General features: G+C 39.2%; 1 protein-coding gene across 3 annotated transcripts in view; it reads left to right on the forward strand.

Moving 5' to 3' along the window:
* The window catches only part of LOC123961286 (spondin-1-like), a 110907-nt gene extending 90715 nt beyond the window's left edge, over window positions 1-20192 (forward strand). Inside the window, exons 8-16 of one of the 3 annotated variants that reach the window (XM_046036543.1) lie at window positions 885-1086; window positions 3989-4129; window positions 4483-4558; window positions 6783-6965; window positions 13772-13942; window positions 15383-15550; window positions 15636-15794; window positions 17688-17897; window positions 17975-20192. In XM_046036543.1, coding sequence (XP_045892499.1) covers window positions 885-1086; window positions 3989-4129; window positions 4483-4558; window positions 6783-6965; window positions 13772-13942; window positions 15383-15550; window positions 15636-15794; window positions 17688-17897; window positions 17975-18138 — 1474 coding nt within the window. In that variant the 3' untranslated portion in view covers window positions 18139-20192. The remainder of the gene's footprint in view (window positions 1-884; window positions 1087-3988; window positions 4130-4482; window positions 4559-6782; window positions 6966-13771; window positions 13943-15382; window positions 15551-15635; window positions 15795-17687; window positions 17898-17974) is intronic. The other 2 variants (XM_046036544.1, XM_046036545.1) reach the window with 2 other exon arrangements.
* Window positions 20193-23121: the final 2929 nt, after the last annotated feature.

Here is a 23121-nt window from a genome sequence, read left to right on the forward strand (position 1 = left end):
AATTTCTGACAGATTCTGGAAAGTATAAATTCTAAATGAAATTAAGATACTATTGTATTATGTGCATTTTAGAAAAACGTATTCTTAATTGTTTCATGCTTCCTTCCTTTATGCGGCTCTGAAAAGCAAGACCGACTTGTCTGAATAGTCACACACTCTGGCATCCTGTGAACTCTTTGGAATTAGTTCAAGAGCAATTAGAAACTTATCACAATTGTAGCCCTCAGCACTGCATGAGAATGAGCGCACACACACACACACACACACACTAATGTACTGTATCTTTCACCAAACATCTGCTTAATTACCCCCTCCTAGCGTTGTCTGTCATTTGCGATATATTGTGCCACTATTATTTTTACTAATGAGAACATTCACACACATGCATACTCCCCCACACAGTCACGCACTCACTGAGTATGAAATATTAGTTCATTTTGTTTAATTTTGCATGCAAAGTTGTCAAGTTGTTCTAAAATAGTTGTGTTTGCACTTACGTCTAGGTTGTGACACAAAAAAGTAAGATACAAAGACCTGTTTTTCATGAAGAAATTTCAAATTACCCCAATAGTATCATCTTCAGAATATTTGATTGTTTTCAGTAGGTTTTGAGACAATATGTCATTATGAGCTGTGGTCTGCCTCTAATTGGGTATTTCGGAGTTTCCATTATCCGGCAATTACCAGAGTGTGACTCAAGTCAGAGGTCATGACATCGGAACAGGCCATTTTGCAAGTAATTAACTAGAAATTGTTATGATGTAGGAAAATGTTTCCCCTGAGATGATAATGTTCCAAACATAATTATGGCTGTCTCATTTACGTAATATTTGCAGTGGAATTTATTTATTTGGATATGTTCTTTGTTTGTTTCCCATCACCAGGCGAGCAGCTCCATCAGCAGAGTTTTCTGTGGACCGGACCCGTCACCTGATGTCCTTCCTCACCATGCTTGGGCCCAGCCCAGACTGGAATGTGGGGCTGTCAGGAGAGGACCTCTGTACCAAAGAGTGTGGCTGGGTCCAAAGGCTGGTGACAGACCTCATTCCCTGGGATGCAGGCACTGACAGTGGTGTCACATATGAGGTAATGTATCCTAATCTTAGTGGTTAGTTCAGATGTATCATGGAGGACCACTGGAAAGTAATTTAATTCTAACAATGTGGTGTCCTGGTGGCCCAATCGCCTAAAAATAAGCTAGGATACAAAAAAATGTGCATATAACATTACAATAGTGTTATACTATCATTTTATTGTCTAGTCGGTGCTGTCACTCTAAACTGATATTAGCTTTAGAAAGCGCAGCCTAGTCAATCTCCATAAAGAGTCGTCTTTGTTAGCTAATTACTAGCCAAAGCAGCTGTTGCTAATTTGATGTTTCCTAAAAACAAATTAGATCAATTCAATACCAGAGTTAGATGTTTGTAGAGCATAATAATGTGCTGTTTAGCTGACCAGCTACTAAATATTAGCTACAAAGCTTGTTGGCCACAATTTGCCATAAAAAGTTAAAACCTTCAAAGTGGCCATTGAGGGCATGTTACAATAAATACAGTACCGTACTGTGACACATTGGACACATATCTTAACTGTGTCTTATTTAAAGCTGTACTGATGCAGTCCACTTGCTAGAGATACCACTGTTGCTCTAGTGAAAGCTGACAGTTAACGCATTAATTTCAAACCTTCACATCACAGCACTCTTGACTTCCATCCGTCACTGTGACAAACCTTTTTAGTTTTCTACATGCTTGGAATGAATAGTGCTCATCCATATGCACCCAGTGTTTGGAGACTAACGCAGTTTATTTATAGTTTACAACCTCATGAATAAGCATGGAGTTTATCCTGCTAAGGGGAGGTAAATTCCGTATGAAAATTTCACTTCTTTCATTTTGGCTTCTGGTACTTTTTAAATATGGATTCATTCTTGTCTGTTATGGGCCTAGTTTTTAGCCTTTTATCAGTGTCATTATTTGGTCTCCTTAGCCCTCTTACCCACAGACGCACCCAGATTTGTGAGCAGTTGTTTCATGTGTAGTGTGCTGGATGTATGTGAATTGTGAATAAAATGTAGAATTTAACACTACGATGTAACTCTGCACTGTGTAGACATAGGTTTCTTTGGTCCTGGTCCTTTTAAAAAATAGTTTCCAAGCTGATAATGTATGCTCCTAAGCCTCTTATCCTGGAAAGTGTTACCCTGAAAACACAATGTATAATTGTTCAATTTTACTGTCAGATATCGACCGCATCCTACTGTACAGCAGACATTAAATCGCTGCCACCTACAGACAGACACATGGAAGTACATGTCTTCCAGACCCTCTGCTTGTTCATCTTTGCACTGTGTGAAAAGCAAAGACGCTATAGTTTCCTTCTGTTTGCCAGCATTACAAGTAAATTTGGAGTTTCTAATTGTTTCCCAAAAGTGATGGATGTCTTCTGTTTGGTCTTATTCCACATGAGATCTTTTAACTGAAATGTCAGATAAGAAACTTTCACTTGTAACTACAAAGAGAATCGTCACCATCGATGCTACTGCACTGTAAATGAGGGTGTAACTTCCTCCTCTAATACTTCCTATGTAGATGTCTTCCCTTTGTCTTATTCAGCACTCCTGCATATATTAAACTGAAAGTTGGTATGAAACTTGAAACGACAATGTTGAGTAAACCTGTAAGAACAAAGAGAATGATTCATGTTTGTCATGTGTTTTTATCTTTTAAGCTCATGGACACACATGCTACCACACACGCCTGGAAACAACGCCATGAATCTCTTATTAAAAGGGTGTTAAAATGGATATATAAATGATGCATAGTGAGATCAAACAGAAAATAGGCCTCGGACCAGATGGCTTATCCGAGAAGCAGCGACTGTAGGTGACTGTTTTGGTCACAGTGCAGTATACAATCATTGCAGCTATTGTAGTGTTATTACTTTTTATTAATTCTGGTTTGCATGCATAAATTACTGCTGCTCTGTTCCTTCCCTCAAGAGAAACCATGTTGTTTTTAAAAGCCTGTGTCTTAGATGTGCAGACACTATATGCTGCTATTGGATTATTATTCTTGTCCCACGAATTCCCATGCCCTAAATTCTGGCTGTTTATCTTTGATTACTCTAACCATTCCTCAGTGGAACTCAGACTCAGACTCTTTTCCCTCAGGCGTATTTGATACTCAATATAAAAGAGCAGATGTTTTCCTCAAGGACACCAGCCATTCCGACACCAAGTGTATGATTTGCACAATGCTAATGCGGGAGGGGAGGGGGGAGCGGTAGTTTCCCTTTAAATCATGACCTGATCTTCACCCGTAGCCTCTTATTTGCGCACGTCCATTTTCTCCTGATTTTTAAAGAGCCATCAGAGCTAATTCACCTTTAGATTCACGTTGTTAGCTGAAGCACAGGGAGATGACACCTGATGTGGCTCCAGGTGCGGCTTCTGTTAAATTCATGTCTTATTTTGCTCACAGATGTGATTTCTTTCCAGGAAGGTCATTGTGGGGGGGGGCTCAAAGAGTTCCAGAGGCATCAGCTCTTTCAAATATAAGATACTTAAGCTGCATTCATAGATTTTGTAGGCCACCTGGGGAAAACGCAGCCAGCAAACTTAGGCTTATTATCACCTTACAGTATAAAGCTGACTGTGTTGGCAAACAGTGGCTTTTTTTTTTTCACATCAAGCAGACATGGACCAGCATTAGCATCTGCTTGACGAGCATAAAACAAATTATTATTCCCAAAAACTCCAGTGGGAAATATTGCTTTAGCAGCTAAATGCTATTCTATGTTCACCAGTTAATTACTAAGTGCAGAGTCGAATGGTAATTATTTGTGGTATTATCGTCACTACGAGCAACACCTTTCACCTGACACACAGTCATTTGATCCATCGCTAATATCAACATGTTGATTAAAGCAGCTTACTGTACTTTATATGTAATTTGCTCACTTACCCTCTCATTTCTGCCTCTTCCAGTCACCAAACAAGCCCACCGTTCCTCAGGAGAAGATCCGGCCCTTGACCAGTTTGGACCACCCCCAGAGCCCGTTCTACGACCCAGAGGGAGGGGCAATTACACCCGTAGCCAAAGTGGTAGTGGAACGCATTGCTAGAAAGGTTTGTGCTATTGTATCCTAACGTTTTCATGTTGAAGCAAGATAACTTTGTGATTATGTAAACTATGTAGACCACAAATACAGGCCTGGAGGTTACCGAAATAATTGCAAATTAAATTGGTCAGTAAAAATGGCATTTACTGTAAATCTTTTCCTCAAGTTGTTCCACCCGACTGTAACCATGGTAACACAATACACACACTTATGAAATATCGCTGTTACTTACACAGCAAGTGGTGATAACAGATAACATTGTAATAATACTTTCCACAGATTGATTCATCTTGAAAGAAGCTGTGGATACATTTTTGTGTGTGTGTTAGTGTGTGACCCCATTCTTCCTTGTGTGTGCAGGGAGAGCAATGTAATGTGGTCCCTGACACCATAGACGACATCGTAGCTGATATTGGACAGGAGGAGAAGGAGGAAGGTGCAGTAAATGCGCACACACACACACTCTTCACTGATTACAGTTCTTCAGGGAAAGACCACAAACAAGATACAATAGATTAACTTAAACGTCTTGATGGAGTTTTTTAACAATTATGTAAACCCTGGCATTACATGATATTGCATTCCTTAATGTCCTTTGAACCTGACTGTTTCCTCAATTCATTCTGTGTTTGCAAAATACTCACTGCAGGAGACTGTAGGTCTTCAGTGTCTTAAGATGTTCAGGGACACACACCTAGCTCATTACAGACACAACTGGTTTAGGCAGAGGCTCAGACGGGCTCAGGTCAGATGGTCAGAATGCACATCTGGCAGGGCTTTGTTTCCCCTCTGCTGTGAGAAGGTGGGCGCCCCACTGCTGCACAGCAACACAACTGCGTCTCTCCTTATCAAACACTTTGTATTCTGTGATGCATCACAGATCCTGTCATTCTGGACAATTATGTTTCAGCAGTACTAAATATGAAATCTGTGTTTTGTTTTATTTGTTATACTGTAAAGATCCACAATGAAAGATGGAAAGTTCTGGGTTATTTCTCCTAAAAATTACATACAAATAAACTGTTTTTTTTATATAAACATAAGACTTCATATTGAATGTATCTAGAGTATCTACACATGTCAACTAAAGCATGATTTAAGCATGTTTAAGAAAGTCACATCACTTGGTTAAAGGAGTAGTTATACATTTTGGGAAATAAAAGTCTCGAAGAGAGTAAGTACAAAAAGATTGGCACCAGTTTTGCGAGGAAAGTATAAACTGTAGTTTGAGCCAGTGGTCAATTAGCTTAGCTTAGCATAAAGACAGGAAGCATGTTAATTAGTGTATATATATATATTTTTTTTTAATCTTTGAACAGTCAGGCAAGCTGTTACTTCCAGTTTTTCTGCCAAGTTTAGTTAACTGCCTCCTGGCTTCAGCTTCATACTTTATTATCCCTTTAAGGTTAGGGAAAGATTAAATATACGACAGAATATAAGACAGAATATGTTGACTTTTTCAGTACTAAAACAAGATCTTTCAAAAAACATAACTAAGTGTTTCACCACACTAGACCACCCAATCGAACCTTCTCCTTATGACTTCTGTATTTGGCAATTGGTAGCCTGAGCCCTGGCATCAAGTGTGGCCGTTTGGAACGGGTATAAACACTTTCCGATATTCTTTTCGAGCGTAATCCAGACGTTACAGGGATCAGTGCTGTGACCGTATATTTCCAAGATGAGCTGTCCTTATTGCCTCCTTTTTAACCCTCACAAGGGCTGAACAGGACAGACAGGTGCGTGACGGTGTTTGTGTTGTACATGGGTGCTTTGTGCCTACTTTCACTGTAAGTGGCCTTGGGTTGGGTGCAGGATTTTGCCCACGCAGCAGAATTCTTAACAAGAATCTCCTGCTGCATAATAAATGTCCTCCTCAGTCAGTCATAGACCATTTGCTTCTTTCCCTCCTCCGTTTTCCTCCTCTCTTACTCTACCTGTCCTCTCTTTCTCCCTTGTTTCCCCTCTTCTCTGTGTGAGATGACACTAAAGAGACGAGTATCCATTCAGGCTGGTCCCCTTGGTCAGCCCGGAGCATCGCTGTTTCACTTACACATCAACTCTCCTCTTAACCATCCTCTCTGCATCTCCAGCTCCTTTCTTCCCTCGGTCTCCTCTGTCATTACATGTTATGCCAGAGAGGAGGACCCACTCAGGTCTGTCCCTGAGGCCTGACAGTATATTCTCTCTGGCCTCTCCTCTCATTTTCTCTGCCTCTCTGCACCCAAGAGAGAACATCATTAATTGAAGCCAGTACCCCTGCTACTTCTTGTAGCTCTGCTGTAACTGATAATTGGACAAGACATTCACAAATCACACTCTTCTCTTTCTCTCCAACTCTGTCCCTCTGCTCCTTCCTCTCCCTCTCAGATGTCACTTTGTGGCCTTTTATGGTCCAGTACCTGTAGTAATCACCTTTGGATACAATGTTAAATAATCAATGTCAGCCCAGTCCCCCATTCCTCATCCTCTTTGCTGTGCAAATCAGTTCAGCTGCTTCAGTGGAATGAAACTGGAAAAGAAATTTTGTAAAAGCAAATTAAACAACGACCATGTGATCCCAGTCAATCATTAAATGAGCAGAAGATTTTTGCAAAGATATTAAAATGCCTCTTTCTTCAGTAACTCAACACTAATCACCTGACGTGTTTCTCTCTTAGATGACACACCGGAGACATGTATCTACTCAGGCTGGTCTCCTTGGTCAGCGTGCAGCAGCGCTACGTGTGAAAAAGGCCGCAGGATGAGGCAGAGGATGCTGAAGGCCCAGCTGGACCTCAGTGTGCCGTGCCCCCACACTCAAGATTTTCAACCCTGCATGGGACCGGGATGCAGTATGGAGGGTAAAAACACATACCTGCAAACAGATCACACAGGCTATACGGTACAGTGGCCGCAGAAAAGTATGAGAAGTTAGGTTGGAGAGCACCTGCAACTTCTGAGAAAATGTAGATAGGGAAGTCCTCGAGCAGCACTGTACTGGGCAGTATTTGCAGAATCATATAGATATAAATACTTGAGGATCTGGAAGAGAACAAGCTTTCTAAACCAGTTCTCCTTCAATAAATCACTATTATTTGGTCATGTGGAAGCACTTGCATTAGCACAGCCAAAGTAGGAGAGCAGATAATTCTTTATTTATCTTATGATATTGAATGGAACTGGTCCTTAATTCTCTCTGAACAGGGAAGGAAGCCTTATTTCACCAGACAACATTAACACTCGATCCAGCAACGACCAGAGTGAATGCTAGCTGCTGTCAATAACTACAGAAATATTTAATTGAAAATACTGCAAAACATGATACATGAATGTAACTGAAACAGAGGTAGTGAGTTAAGTTTAACATAAAATTGGTGACACTGTTTTTCCAATGCACACGGAGGGTGAGAGACTAAGGCCGGGTCAACACAGACGGGCTGTAGTTCAGACAATGAAAACGCTATAGGGCCATCAGCAAAAAACGTTTCCATTATAAAGGAGGTCACCGTACACTAACGCTCCATTAACGTTCAGCAAGGATACAGACTTTTTTTTTCTCTTTGTGATTTTAGCTTTTCTGCTTCTCTCCGTGGCATCCTGCCTGAACTACTTTTGTTTTCTTTTAAAAAGCTCACAGCAGGTCCGATTCAGTGTGATTGTTGTAAATTCCCTATTATTACTGTGTCTTTGCGCAGGAACTCTTCAGTGCAGTGATATAATTAAAGCCACTTTATTAAGTTAGCTTGCTGTGCTATTTTTTAATCCTTTTACAGAAATGATGTAGATAAAGGAGTCTTTTCATATCCCAGTCAATCACTGATCTTTTTGCTGAGCTGACAACAAAAGACCCTTTAACTAATATATGTCACACACAGCCTTCCTCTTGCGTTATGAATACATGTCAGCAGTAAAAAGTGTGTTCTCTTCAACCAATATTCAAAGTTCCGCAGCAGAAAATACTTTCTTATACTCCTCTAAATAAAAAAATTGTGGTGAGGTAAAATGTTGCACCCATGATGGTAATTACAAAATACTGTAGCCCTCATGGTCTTGTTCTTTGGAGTATACAGGATACACACTCATCAAACCTTCTTTCTTACAGTACAGGTGCATCTTGAAAAATTTTAATATTGTGGAAAAGTTATTTTTCCTCTGTAATTTAATTAAAAAAGTCACGTATTCTAGTTATATATTTTAAGTTTCTTTTTTTTTGATTCAATCTTGATGATTATATCTTACAGCTCACAGAAATCAAAACTCTAGTATTTCAAAATGCTCAAAATTAGAATTTTAGAATAAAGAATTTATAATACTAAAACGTCGACCTGAGAAGAGCTCAAAACACCTGCAAAGGTTTCCTGAGTCTTTAATCTCTGTCAGGTTCTGGTGCTCACAATGAACTTTTCATAAGGCACCTGTATGTGGCCGTACTACACAGTATGTACATATACACAAACACTAACAGGCACTTTGTTTCAGGGTAATTGTTGCTTTGCTTCTCAACTCATTGAGCTCTTTTGATGCTATGTGACTTTAGCGTAAATTCCTTTGACCTCCAAAAAGTCAAACAATGTAATTGTTTTGCATGAATATAAACACACTGATATCCTTGTCTCTGCAGCACTTCATTACACAAATACACATCAAAAAATAAAGATTGCGTTTCTTTCACTGTAATCCTTTCAGAGTTGGGGCGTTCACTTCCTATCAACAAGAGGGGCGATCAGTGAAACCTCAAAATAATAAGCAGATTAAAGGCGAGGTGTTTATCTCATCCTGACTCAAAACAATTTTGGCTTAACTGATGGAATCTGTAGCGAAAACACAAAGCTGCTGCCTCATTTATATTTTATGGAGATATTTTATTTATCGAGAAATTTAATTGTGCAGCCATTACATGACAATTGGGGTTATTATTGTGAATGATTATTCAGTGTGTGTAAAGAAACAGGTAAAACAGAAGGAAATGGGTGGCTCCTCGATGATTAGATCTGGAGACTGTGAAAGCAGATCCCGTCAGTAAAAGACGGTGAAGCCTGCAAATATCTGTCTCCCTTGAGTTGAGTTGATATGGTTACATCAAGAGGATATGTCACAAAATGCAGTAAATCCCTAATCACACAGTGTAAACACTGGTGATTGGATACCCTAATTACTTCACTGAAACATAACAGATTATGTGGATTAGCTGTTAATGCTGAGCATCGTCCCGCATCCACGATGTTTAAACCAGGATTTAATCGCATTTGTCTTTGACTAAAAGAAATCAACGCACCGTGCTTTCAATGTTACGTTAAAGATAATAAGAACAACAGGAGGACTGTGTATGTTGAGGAATCTCATTAAGATACAGAAACAAAGTGAAGATGCAAACCCCTCAAATATATTTAAGATGGGAGATGATTCTTGGTTCAGGGCAATCTAAGTATCAAAGCTGATGACAGATGTGTTTTAAGCAAATTAGCGTCAGCTTTTCCTCCTTCTCTCAATTTATCTCATTTGTTGTCAAAGGAGTAACTTTTCTGTCTGATTTCCATCAAAGCAGTCAGTTTGATGCTCTTTTGCTGCAAGTAACAACTCCTGATCCCTCAACAAACACACGCACAAGCACAAAACACCTTTGCTTTTGTCCAATTTCCAGTGAAGTTGTCAGTTTGGAACAAATGCTGAGAGGCAGCACAGTCAGCGTCTGTCTTCCCCTCACTCCCAGGATGTCCAACAGTTACCAGATGAGTGAAGCAGTTCAAGGCTGAAGGAGTGCCTCACACACACACGCACACGCACACCCTTCACTGCTCCTCTTATCGATTATCAGACAGAAACACGGACAGCGTTTTGTTCCTGACCACCTCTCCTTTGTTTTCATTTAGCGCTCTGCTAGCATGCTGTGGGAGATTGATAATTGTGGGGTTCACGGAAGGGCAGGAGGATGGTGGCCGATGCCCAGGATGATTAATATTCCTGGAAAACACTTTGGCTCTCTAGATGCCTCATCCGAGCTGGAGACACCTGTATCTTTTATTAATGATTCACTTAGTTCTGCTTTATTAGGCCACAGCTGGTAAGCAATGCTGTTCACAGTTTGCTAGAAGGCAGAAAGTGTGTTGAGAGTAAAAGAAAACCCATGCCAAGTTGTTCAAAGTTCATCTGTCATTTCTAAATAAATTCCTGTTTATAAGGTCTGTTTGCGCCAACTCTTGACAGACTCCCCCTTTTCTAACTTTAATATACTCTCTGTACCAGGACTACACTCTCAGAATAGGTGTTTGAAGGAGAGCGAGACGGCAGTAAAGGGCAGTTAGACTCGTCAATGACTAAGTAAGTGAAGAATAGGGAGATCTTGAAGCGCCATCCTAGTTAGTTAATAGTGATAAAATACACCAGAGTGGAGCCTTGTTAAGGCTAAGCAGTTCTCTTTTCAGCTGAAACAAGCTGGGGTCATACATACTGACTTTCACTCTCTCAGGCCCACCTTGTGAAAAGGACTGTCCTTCGGGCAACTTGCCTTATTAAAAGAGAGTTGAAGCAGTTTCTGAGGAAGAGCACCTTCGACTTTGAGATGATTTAACAGACTGTAATCTAAACAGCAGCTAGAGAGAATTGTAGTGTGATGTGTAGGGAGAGTGTCCTGTAACTGGAGGACCTGGGTTCAAGTATTCCTGTGAGGAGTCATGCCTGCTAAAGTGTTCTTCAAAAGCTACTAAAGCTGAAAAAACTCATTCTGGGAGCTCTGAGTTGGTTGATAAAGCTGATAAGTACCAAGCGTCCAACATGCTTTCACATGGGTGTCCTCCCACCAACAAGTCCGCAAACCTAAACAACAAAATAGGTTGTTTTATCCATGCCTCCCAAAAGGACACATATAAGTGTTTCCCATTCTAGTCCAACAGACCTTAACTACATTAAGTAAGTCATGATGCATATCACGGTGAAGGAACTCGTGTTAAGCCCATGACAAAAGTCACATAAGTCACGTGACGGAAGTCTTAAAAATCAAAATAACTCACTACTTACTTGGTTTCACTAGGGACTCGAAAGCAGCTCTCCTGCGTGAAAGACTATGTTGGTTTAACCAGTCCCTCTACCAATCCACCTCCCAATGTGGACTTTCTCGCTATTTATATATCACCTCATTTGCTACCGTCCAGCCACTAGAGGTCACTGCCACAATTCACGTAAACATGGTTTGTAATAACATGCTGCATAAACATCCTGTTTGGTCGTTTTTCTGAAGAGGACAGGCTGCCTCCCACATCACATCTATTTCATGTTAGGGACAAATTCCTCACTGTATCCTCAATGTATGGAGGACAAAAAATGATAATGACTTATTCATTGATAAATAAATAAGCACATAAATAAATGCTGTAATTAAAACACTTAAAAGCAAATATAGCTGATCATAAAGAAAAGATGCTATTTAGTCTAGGAGTCTAGTCTAGGAGAGCTGCACATTTATCATTATACCCCCATTCATGCTGGCTTGGCTGGCAGAAGTCAACACAGTGGACACTATAACGCTACCGCCACTAGCGTTTTGGCGGTATACTTGCAGAAAGATGCAGAAGTATAAATCAGGCTTAAGAGAGAGACTAGAACAACTTACCTTCTTAACATACAGATACAAAAATTAAGAAATACAGAAATAAATAAATGGCTTTTACAATTTATTTAAGAAGTTGTTTATACAGTAATTCTTCTATGTACTAATTAAAATTATTATTCAATAATGAATTAGTCTTTCTTTTATCTCCATACCATTGCAACTTTGTACTGTAGAAGTTGTGGCTCAGGTGGTAGCACAGATTTGGCAATTAATCACTGGGTTGGTGGCTTCTCCTACTGTATTCATCAGAAAGAGACTGAACACCCAATTGTTGGAAATGTACACTATGTTTATGGAAAAATATTATCCGGATCCAAGTATCTCAGTATGAAAAAATTGTAACTGTGTACTACTACTCTACTACTGTAAGAGTAAGAGTAGAATAAGAGTTCAATAATGTGAAACCACATTAAATAAGTAATAAAGTCAGCATCAGGCCAACATCACACACTCAGAAACTATATAACTACAGAAACTATAAGCTTATGACTGTGGTTGGATCTCTGATAAAACACAGCCAACAACAATGGGAGTGCTAATACACCTGCAGCTGCTTAACGTCTCCCTAAAGTGTTTTACTATAGAAATATCAATAACACTGCCGCGGGCTGTGTGTAATAAAATAATTATAAAACACAGCTTTAAACATCCAGAATGATTAAAATCTGAATAAAAAAAGCAAGCAGCTGCTAAACAAATTAAAATGTGACTCACCAGTTTGTGTAACAGGAACAGAGAAGAAAAGCTTCATCAGCAGAAATATCTCCAAAACTTCCATCCATCCATCCATCGTCAACCGCTTATCCTGCGTACAGGGTCGCGGGGTCTCCAAAACTTAATAAATAAAAATAAACATAAAACAACAAGATGGATTAAAAACTGGCCACTGTTGAAATTATAGATTGTATCTGTGGGCATTGCTGTGCATCAGTAGGGGGTGGGGGGCACTAAGCTTATTAAAAGCCCTATTAGTAACAGATAGAGGGAAATACGAATCAGCAAAGTTAAAATTGCCTCTTAAAAGACACCCAACATCCTAATGTGTGCTCTGTTTAATTTTAATAAAAGCTATTATTATTTGTTATTGAAAGGGGACTGCAGGGCCACTCTGCATCAGAGGGGTGTACTTTTGGGCCTAGCATAGGGCCAAGAAAAGGTGGGAAGGAGAAACAATAAGAGAAACCAACCTACGCAATGATGAAAGAACAATTTTCCAATCACTGTATCACAAACAGCAGAATATCAACCCTGTCATAAACTAAAAATTTAATACTCACATGATTTGTGTTATTTGTTGGCCATTGTACAACAATTTGCTTGTTTGTCAGTTTGTCTGCCTAGACATTTCTAAATCATGCATGCTCTTTTAAACATTGCTGGAGCAAAGACTTCTGGGATACCAGTATGTTTTTCCTTTTATAGGAAAAGGTGAGGAACCACTGAAGTATCGAATTCTCTAACATCATGTAGAGAATTCCTCCGGCTGTTACCATTACCATTACCACTGGGTATAAGTCAACAGATTTAGTTGAGAGCCTCTTCATAATAAAACAACTTTTCATCACCTCCAAGGTGCTTTTCTGCAGCTGAATCTTACCTTTAACCTTTTCAGTCTCTTTGTATGTCTACACTTGTTGCCCTTCTGAAAGAAGGCAAGTTGACCCCAAACATAGTATAGTCACAACACCTGTCTTTTTATTACCTCTGCTGGAACAGTGGAATATGTCCTGACGTGTGGTTTAATTTCAAAGTGCACCTAACACAGAACTTTTGCAGTGGCAGCCGAAATTATTTGACCAAACATAAGTTGGTTATATTACACATTGAAATAAATAGTCAACTCCAGCAGTGGACTCACTTATGTACTGGTTGCAATGAGGAATGGCAACAAGGCAACTGCACCTGCAAAGAAACCATTTTTACAAGAGCTCGAGGACAAATGCAGAATTGTTCTTATTATAACAAGAGATATGAAAAATAAACTATAAAATGTCAAGATGTTCTTTTCATGATATCTGTTGCAAGGTAGACTTCTTGTTTTTCTCTTTTCCTGGTGGACAGAGCCATCAACGTGTATGATGTCGGAGTGGATCAGCTGGTCGGCCTGCAGTGTGTCCTGTGGGATGGGGATGAGGTCTAGAGAGCGATATGTCAAGCAATATCCTGAGGACGGCTCGCTCTGCCAGCTCCACACTGAGGAGACGGACAAGTGCGTCGTCAACGATGAATGCTGTGAGTCTTTCTTCATATATTACTGTGTGTTTGAGCGGGTATGTTTGAATTTAAGTGCACTCAACCAGTTCCTCAATTTTAAAATATTCTAATTTCATTTTGTCCATGATGTGGCCAAATCAACAGTGCCTATAATTTGAGCCAGCTGTTTTTGCCAACTGTCTAATGAGTGGTGAGTTGTGTTCACCTCTACAAATGTAAGAAGTGAAGTGCAGTTTTATTTTATTTTCGAAACCTGTGTAACAGATATTAAATTATCAGAGCTTCACTTTATCTGGAGACTTTTATATTATTCACCACAAGTGGCCATATGTTCAGATATAAACATTCACGTGTGCTTATGGTTGCTTAGTATGCTTATATTATCTTTAAGTTAATGAAATATATATATTCTAATGACTAGATTTAAAACACAGTATTTTCCTGTTTTCTAACTATGAGCCCGTGTACAGTACTGTGGTAAGTACATTTACTCAAATAATTTCCATCTGATGCTACGTTTTTACTTCTACTTCAGTTCAGAGAAAAAAAGTTTTACTTTCTAATCCACTGCATCTTTGTCACACCTATAATTCCTAGTTACTTTTCATTTTAAAACACGTTAAAATATAAAATATTAAAATAATATTATAAAATACAACAGAATTCTAGACAAGTATGAAAGGGCACAATGAGTACACTTTTAATTTCAGAACTTTAAGGGCATGCTTTTACTTTGAAAAATTTAATGTAAGGTGAAGGGGTTTGAATGTATTTTACTTGTGATGTAGTATATTTTACATTACAGTATTTTTACTTTTACTTGAGTGAACCACTGTCCTATCTAGAGCAGAGGTCCCACAGTACAGACACAGTAAAAGAGTAATTAATATAAATAAATAAATAAATACAAATAAACATTAAAGCCAATGTTTGGTAGAATTTTAAAAATGCACTTGAAGCTCATTAAATCAGTTTTTGAAAAGTATTCTGCAAAGTTCATTTTGTGCAGTTATCCCAAATCCACTGGTTCTAGGTAGTTGGTTGGCTGTAAGAGCTGACAGAATTCAAATTAAAAAGCACTGTTCAGTTAGTTACTTAAATCACATAACCTGGACTCACGAAGTCTGATAAAGGCTGCTGCAGTTTTAGACAATGTGCCACATTTTTAATGTAACCATCTATTACCGTGTTTGTAAATGACATTTTATTACTATTTGCTCAATCTAAGAGGCTGAACGTAACTTACGCAAAGTCTCATCATTTGAGACTTATTTCTCTGATGTGAGAAATAAAGAAGATAGATAATAATCATGGTAAATATTCTCTAAAATCGAGCCAAATGATTTGACTTCAGCAGTAAAAGCCAAAACTGGATCTCTTTATGATGGAACTGGCAAATACTGAAACACTGACATACTGTATGGGAATTTGTGTTTTGTTTTGTTTTTTTGCCCACAGCATCCAGTAGCTGTGTGGTGACTGAGTGGGGCGAGTGGGACCCCTGCAGCGTCACCTGTGGGTTGGGCATGAGAAGACGTGAGCGGATGGTGAAGATGCCTCCTATAGACGGATCAATGTGTAAGACCGAGGTGGCCGAAGTGGAGAAATGCATGATGCCAGAGTGCCGTAAGTTATCAAATATTTATTTCCTTTCATTTTGATGCTATTGTGGTTTTTGTGTTTGAATTCTTGTGCTTGTGTGTGTTTGCAGATACCATCCCTTGCATGCTGTCACCCTGGTCTGAGTGGAGTGAGTGTAGTGTGACGTGTGGGCGGGGCGTACGGACTCGTCAGAGGATGCTGAAGTCTGATCCTGCAGAGTGCACCGAGGAGCTGGAGCAGGCAGAGAAGTGCATGCTGCCCGAGTGCCGTAAGTAACAAAGTACAAAACTGCTTTCACACAGAGCTGTTTTCTGTGCCCTGCGTTAAAGATGTGTTCCAGCTGGGTCTGATGTTAGTAGGTTTGGCCCTCATTTCTAACAGTTTCAGAAAGTATGTGTTGACACTGTTGGAGTCCAGAACGGCAAGTAAAGGTCAGGAAGTGGTTGCAGGATCGGCCAGGTTTTAAACTTTTTTTTTCTATTTCTTTTCTTACATTTTTTAAATGAATAATTAATAACAACCAGTCCGATCATCTGACAGCTTGTGTTGCAAGCCCTAACTGCCCCGAGGCTGGCCTGTTTCCTGCTTTTCTTTCATATGCGTTCTATTTAGTGTTAATTCTGAGGTCTCATTTCATAACTATTGCATGTTTTATTGTTCCCATTTTCAGGTGCATGCCTTATGTTTAGCATTGTGTTTATGAATTGGTCATATTAATTCTATTGTTTTTAGAAGTGTATTTATTTAGTGGCTAGGCTCCCCTGCTACACATGTACTCTTGGTATGTGGTACTTTATTATTTTTTTATATATTGTCTGCTCTGACCTTTCTGTCTCCTTTGTAATTTATCACTTTTCACAAGTGACTGAACTAATTTCCCTTCTGGGTATTAACAAAGTTTTCCAATCTAATCTAATGGACTCTGGTCTACAATGTTGCTGCTTCCCTGGATCTTCACAATTATACTGGTAAAAAAATTCTGTTTACTAATAGAAATGGCCAAAATTACAAAAGAATCTTACAAAAAACATTTTCTTTTACCTTCACAAAGCACCTGTGTTAATCTGGGTATCAACATGGCATCCTCCAGGGCGTAACACAGTGGCCCTGCCACACTTAGCCCCCATAAATCATGCCTTTCCTATTTCCATGGCCATTGACCAAGATTTATTCTCCATATCCATGTTGCATTTCAGTAATTATTTAGTATGCCCCCTTCACTTTCCCTCAGACCTTGGTAACTTATAGAGTGAGGGGGAGCAGAGGATTGAAAATGGTAAACACTTGCTATTGAGCAGACATGAGAATGGAGAATAATGAATTAGCAGGGATTCAGACTGAAAACAGCCCTGCATTAAAACAGCTGTGATGGTAGGAGCATGTTGTCTAACTGGAAATGTGCTAGAAATGAATCTTAAATGCCCATATATGCACAAACCAGGCAGGCACTGTATGGATGAAGCCCGATTTGAACCCCTGCCTAATTTTCAAATTGTTTAGAATTGGTTGTCATTTGATGTGCAGTTTGATAATGGCCACAAGGTTTGCTTAACTATCTGTACAATCTACTATCTATGATCTAGCTGTCAGAGGACTGGTTGGATTTCTGTCAGGTCAGAAATTTTGGTCGGGTGTCTTTGAGTTTCTGCAGTTGCACAGTCCAATTTCCAACATGGCTGCTGCAAGAAATCTATTATAAATTGTAGTGGACTTGTTTTACTGGAATAGTATTTCTCATGCTGTGGCTAAAATTATGGGGTTGACTGAGAGTACTGCGATAGAAAACTGCAGAAAAAAAAAAGCTTTGTCTGCCCAGCGCTCCATATCGCTTGATCACACACTGTCCAGAGGAACTGAACTGGGTAAGCTGACCTCATCAGCCCAATGTTTAGCTGGGTCAATGTCACAGACGTCACTGAGTGTTCAGTGACGGAACGACATTTAGAGTGAAGGGCAGAGAAGTGACTGGGAGCTGGCAAGTGCACAACTGAACTCAGACTGCTAAACGTCATCTTGAGTTTATCAATCAATGGAAGAAATGTGCTACAAAATGTTTTCCTGGCCTTATATTTGTTCTTTGCATATCAATCTGGCATTTAATTGTCTGCCTCCCCTTTACTGACATATCCTCTTGTTCCCCTCCTTCTGTTCCTCCTTCCAGCTGTCGACTGCATGATGTCTGAGTGGTCTGAGTGGGCTGAGTGCAACAAGTCCTGCGGTAAAGGGCACACCATTCGGACCCGTATGATCAAACTGGAGCCACAGTTCGGAGGCAGACCTTGTCCCGAGAGCATCCAGAGGAAGAAATGCAAGCTCAGGAAGTGCAAAAAAAGTACAAAAAAAAAGGACGAGAGAGGTGGACGAAAGAATGGTAGAAAGAATCTGTTTTAGTGTCATAATAAGCGATTAACGAGACCCGAGTTGACATGCTACTGTTTCTTCCTGCAGATTGCAGGAGGAAGCCGTGGACCAGCTGGACGGACTGTACCAAACCATGTGGAGGGGGGATCCAGGAACGTTCAATGATGGTGAAGAAAAGAGCTAAAGCCTCTCTGATGGAGAGTTGTAAGGACCTGAAGGAGATCCGTGCCTGTAACGTTCATCCCTGCTAGGGGGCACTACTGAGCTACAGTGGAGGGGAACAGCGGGTTAAATACGCAATGTGTGAAAATATGGGTTTATTTGTTAAAGATGACGATAGGGATGAACTTTTTGTGTACAGGGATGTGAGGTGAGGGTGAGATGATGGGTTAGTTTGACATTTTGGGAAAAGGAGATGAGGTTAGGTAAGTCGGCTGGAGGGGAGAAGAAAGGAGGGAAAAAGCAGAAGATGATACTGTGCTGTTTAGTGAAGCCATTGTAGGTATTTAGTTAACAGGGCTGACTTTTACTTTAGAACACAATGGAAGAATTAGAGAGTTATTTCTGTGTCCTGCAAAAAATAAAATCAGCTTTTCAAGGATTGTAGAAGAAAGAAACTACAGTCGCTTTGCCATTGAAAATTTTTTTGTGTATTTTCAGTAGTTTTGGACGTTGGGGTATGAAATATGGTTAGGGAAGAGATCCTGGTATTTCCCCGTAATCTGCTCATATTTTCTGAGAAAAATACTCATGGGACATCATACACCCACCTCTGCTCTGGGGGATTTTTGTTCCCTGACTTTAGCCTTAAAGGCAGGCAACTTAAGTAACTCTTAGAGCAGCACCAAGCCTGGGAAGAAGCGCATTAAGGACAAACTCTGAGAACAAAAGTCCACTCCCTTGTTGTCATTTCATAATCCATGTACTTCATGATATGGAGGATTTTTGTTAAAAACACTAGTAGCTTGCTAAGTGGGCACACACAACTACAAATATGAAGCAAACACAGCAAGGCGCAGTATTAAACAGGAAAACAATTTGACAGCGAGGACATTCACAACAGTTAGGAGCTACAGGGAGAACAGCTCTAGAAAGAGACGATGACACAATGTTAGTTAACAGCGTTGCACCGGCAGCCACAGCACCTATGGGTTGATCAGTGGTGGAGGAAGTGTTCAGATCTCCATTACAAGTAAAAGTCCTGCGTTGAATAAGGCACTTAAGTTGAAGTACAGATGTATTATTAGCCATTTGTACTTAAAGTAAAGTACAAAGTGCTGGAGCTAATTTGAACAATTTTATATACCGTTGCTTCGTGTAATCCATAACAGAGCATCATATTTTATAAGCTCAGCATACAGTATGTTACACTGTTTCCCTCTGAGTAGTAGAGTAGAAGTATGAAATAGCATGAAATAAAAACACATCAAGATACCACTACATCACTGGAAGCACCGTCCCCAACATAAAGTGCAGAGCAACGTTCAAAAGTTGTACTAATCAAACTTTGAACCCTTGTATGAAAAAGTTTAAATTGGCAACTGTCACCTAATTGAGAAAAGGCATAAGCTGAAGATGTAGAATTCTTTTTGCAAGACATAGATGCTCATACAGGAAGTCTTTAAAGACTTGTGGATGTACTGTATATCTAACCACAACACTTATAATGACACTACTATGTAAGTACTAAAAACCACTTTCCCTAATAAACAGATACATTTAAATGGAGATGTTTTATACTGTTAAGAGTAGTCTTTATATACTGTACTGCTGTTTATTTGTCGTTTCAGCTGATGTAGCATTAAACCTGCGATAGCTCTCGCTCTGTCAGAAGATCTTACTTTAGCATGTGCAAAGATGATTCTTTTTGATTGGACATTTCGCTTTCTCTGCCGTAGATGTTGTCTTAAAACAGATAGCTAAATGACTGTATTTGCCTTTGTTGGTTCAGAGAGTTTGCTGCAAAAGAGGTTGATGGAAAACATTGCAGAGATTTCCACAGTATTACAAACTGTAAACTGACAGCTCAGCATACAGAAGACTTTACGGGGGCCCTTCGTTACATCACACTGTTTTTATGTATTGTTTTCATTGCACTTTTCATAGTGTTACCTTGATGAGTGTGATCTGTATAATCTTTTTTTAATATTACCTAGCAGATTGTGTTGCAGTTTTCTTTTCTGTTATAATAAGAATGTCATCACCAAAGGATTTTCTGTAGATTTGTTTCTTTCTTTGTCTCTGTATCACATGGCAATTTTCTAAGAAACCACCTTTACAATAAAAAATGTAACTGTGAAAATCATGACGTCATTGGACTCGCTTTCACTGAGAAAATTTTATGAGAACTGCTTGTGCTATTACACCATGTTGAACTGCATGTTTCAGAAGATGCAGGCACCGGGGTCTGTGTCTGGCAGTCCTTTTTTTGGAATATAACAAAAGTGACATTGTGACACAGTGAGGTCAGGAGAAAAGAAAAACATCTGAGGGAAAAACAATTGTTAATTTTGAAATTGTCATCATTTTAAGCCCTGCAGCACTAAAACAGGAAAAGATGCAGAAATTTGTGTGAAACAACTGTCCAGTTGCATTTATTTATTCCTCTATATATTTTTGTTGGAAAAAGTCTACCCCTTGTTGATTGCATGGTCATTTGAGTCTGAAACCCAAACAGGAAATGTACTTACCATATCACTCCACTAGATGGAGGTAGAAGAATGGTAAATCATATAACCCATGAGGAAATCATGGTAAAGATGATTCTGGGAGCAGCTCAAACATTGTGTCTTCCTAATTAAATAATCATGCTGATATTATATAAAATACTTTCATCTTAGTATCCCTCGTTATTACAGTACTGTTCTATGTTTTACATTTGACATATTTTTTTTGTGAAACCGCATCACAAGAAAATTCATTATGCATAACATCCATCCATCCATCCATTGTCAACTGCTTATCCTGCGTGCGGGGGAGGCTGGAGCCAATCCCAGCTGACATGGTACAGCCTGGACAGGTCGCCAGTCCATCGCAGGCATAACAACATATATATTTTAAAGGATCAATCCAGCTATTTTAATTTTATAAATGTGAAAGATTTGCATGTGGCAAATAAAAACTAGTCAAAATCAGTACAGCTGAGCCTGAAACTCCAAAAACAGAGAATCCTACACGTCCCAAAATGCACCTCAATAGCTTCTTATGTCAGTCCCTCCCTGCCTGGTAATGCCAAGTGTTTTAAACGCCGCACCCACAGTTGGTAAAGCAGGATTTATGATATTTAAAGTCTCCAGCCCATTTAGAGATAACCCTGATGACATAATCAAGGTTCATTTTCTCAGACTAGACAAAACTCCCCCAGAACCACAGAAGCCATTATTCAGTTGTATTCACTATAACTAGTAAATTTATGTTAACATGTAAAATCACTAGACTGCCATTTAACTATCCAAAAGAAAAGACAAAAAGGCTTTCATGACAAAACTGCATGTTAGGTCAAATGTTTAATAAGGTTCTATTTTGTTCACTTAACAGCCCACATGTCACGAGTAAAGGATGCTCATGAATAATAAATGCTAGATGAAGTACATTCCCTTTAAATCAACTAATGATCAATGCTGAATGATGTTTTGCTGCAGTTGGGTTGTGGGCATGTTGTTTCAGCTCATACAGTGAGAGCAACAATTAGACATGCTTTCAGCTTCAAACAAAGCATCAGGCAGAAGCACTTTGTGGAAGTTCCTACGATAATGGATGAAGTTTCTCCGAGGATGTGCTGTCCTGAAGCGGTGGAGGGAAAAAAGGTCAGTTCAGATATTTAATCTCTTAACATCTTTAACCCCACAGACTTATGTTGCTCAAAACAGCAACACTTTTTAAACATTTTTAGAAACCTTCCAAACATACCAAATACAAAATGTGTTTTTAATATATCACTGCTGATATGATATGTGTGGTGTACATACTTCTATGGGATGTCAAAAAGTATTTCAGTGGGTTTAGCAACTCAAATCCCAGCACGCCTGCTGTACATTATTACTGTATAAATTAGAAGTATTATACAACTCTCATATCTGTTGCTTGAATATGAACTTTTAGAGGTGCCTGGTGAGAGGATTTTGGAAAGAGCCAAGTTAGATGTTTCCTCTTGTCTTGTCAGATTTTTAACATAGAGACATGAGAATGGTATTACTATTTTCTAGAACCCGACAAATATGGCATTTTTAAGTCCGATTTAGATATTTGAGGACTTTAAAATCTGATAGCCGATATATGGGCCGATATTTTTTCCCCCCTTATTTTAAGAAACACGTAACATAAACAAAGATTATCCAACATTTGTTATGTTGAGACCTCACCAAGAAACCATGACAAAGTCAGTTTAAAAAGAAACTTTGTTATTGTTAGAAATAGTACTTTGTAGAATGTATAAAACTACAGAAAACATTTTTAAAACATCAGATTTTTTAAAAGTTATAGAGTACTACTACTAATGAACATTAAATTAAATAGTATATGTAATGTGGGCTCCAGCGAAACAAACTATAAAAAATACCAATATAGTACTATTAATAAAAATAATAATAACACCATATATCATCTCTCATGTCATTGCTATCATAATAATGATAAACAGGGCTCTCCTACATAAGCAACTAATTATATATATTGTCATGCAGTAGTTATTACCTTACATATAATCTGCCACGATGACTACTTTCTACATCTAGTTTATCATCTGCAATTTTATCCAACGCAGAAACAATTTCCTAACACACTTCTGGCTGTATGATACAGTGACGCAGAGGAAACGCTGCCCTTGAATTAATCTAATACTACAAGACTGTCTACAAGGAGGACCTGCAACTGTCTGTTAGATACTTGTTCAGCTCTGTCCCCTTTGGTTTAATCTTTTCTGACATGCCGACTGTTACTGGAGACACTACATCGCTCATTAATGGTAGCCTCCTCTACTGATAAACATGGCGTTAGCTTTGTGGCTAATTTAGCAACAGGTGGCTCTTGTTTCAGAAATAAATCTACAATCATGAATGTCAGCAGCGTAGCCTCGAACAATACCATAACATTAATCACACTGCTGTGAGCCTGGAAAGCACAGGGAAAAAAACGGGAGGGTTCTATTTCGTATAGGCTTCGCCCTCTAAGGCTATGGCTATTGGGTTTACCTTCCCCCGTTCTAACATCCGGTGACGCCGGCCTCGACATTGCTA

This window comes from Micropterus dolomieu, linkage group LG22 (genome assembly GCF_021292245.1).
Source record: "Micropterus dolomieu isolate WLL.071019.BEF.003 ecotype Adirondacks linkage group LG22, ASM2129224v1, whole genome shotgun sequence".
In the NCBI taxonomy this organism is placed as follows: Eukaryota; Metazoa; Chordata; class Actinopteri; order Centrarchiformes; family Centrarchidae; genus Micropterus; species Micropterus dolomieu.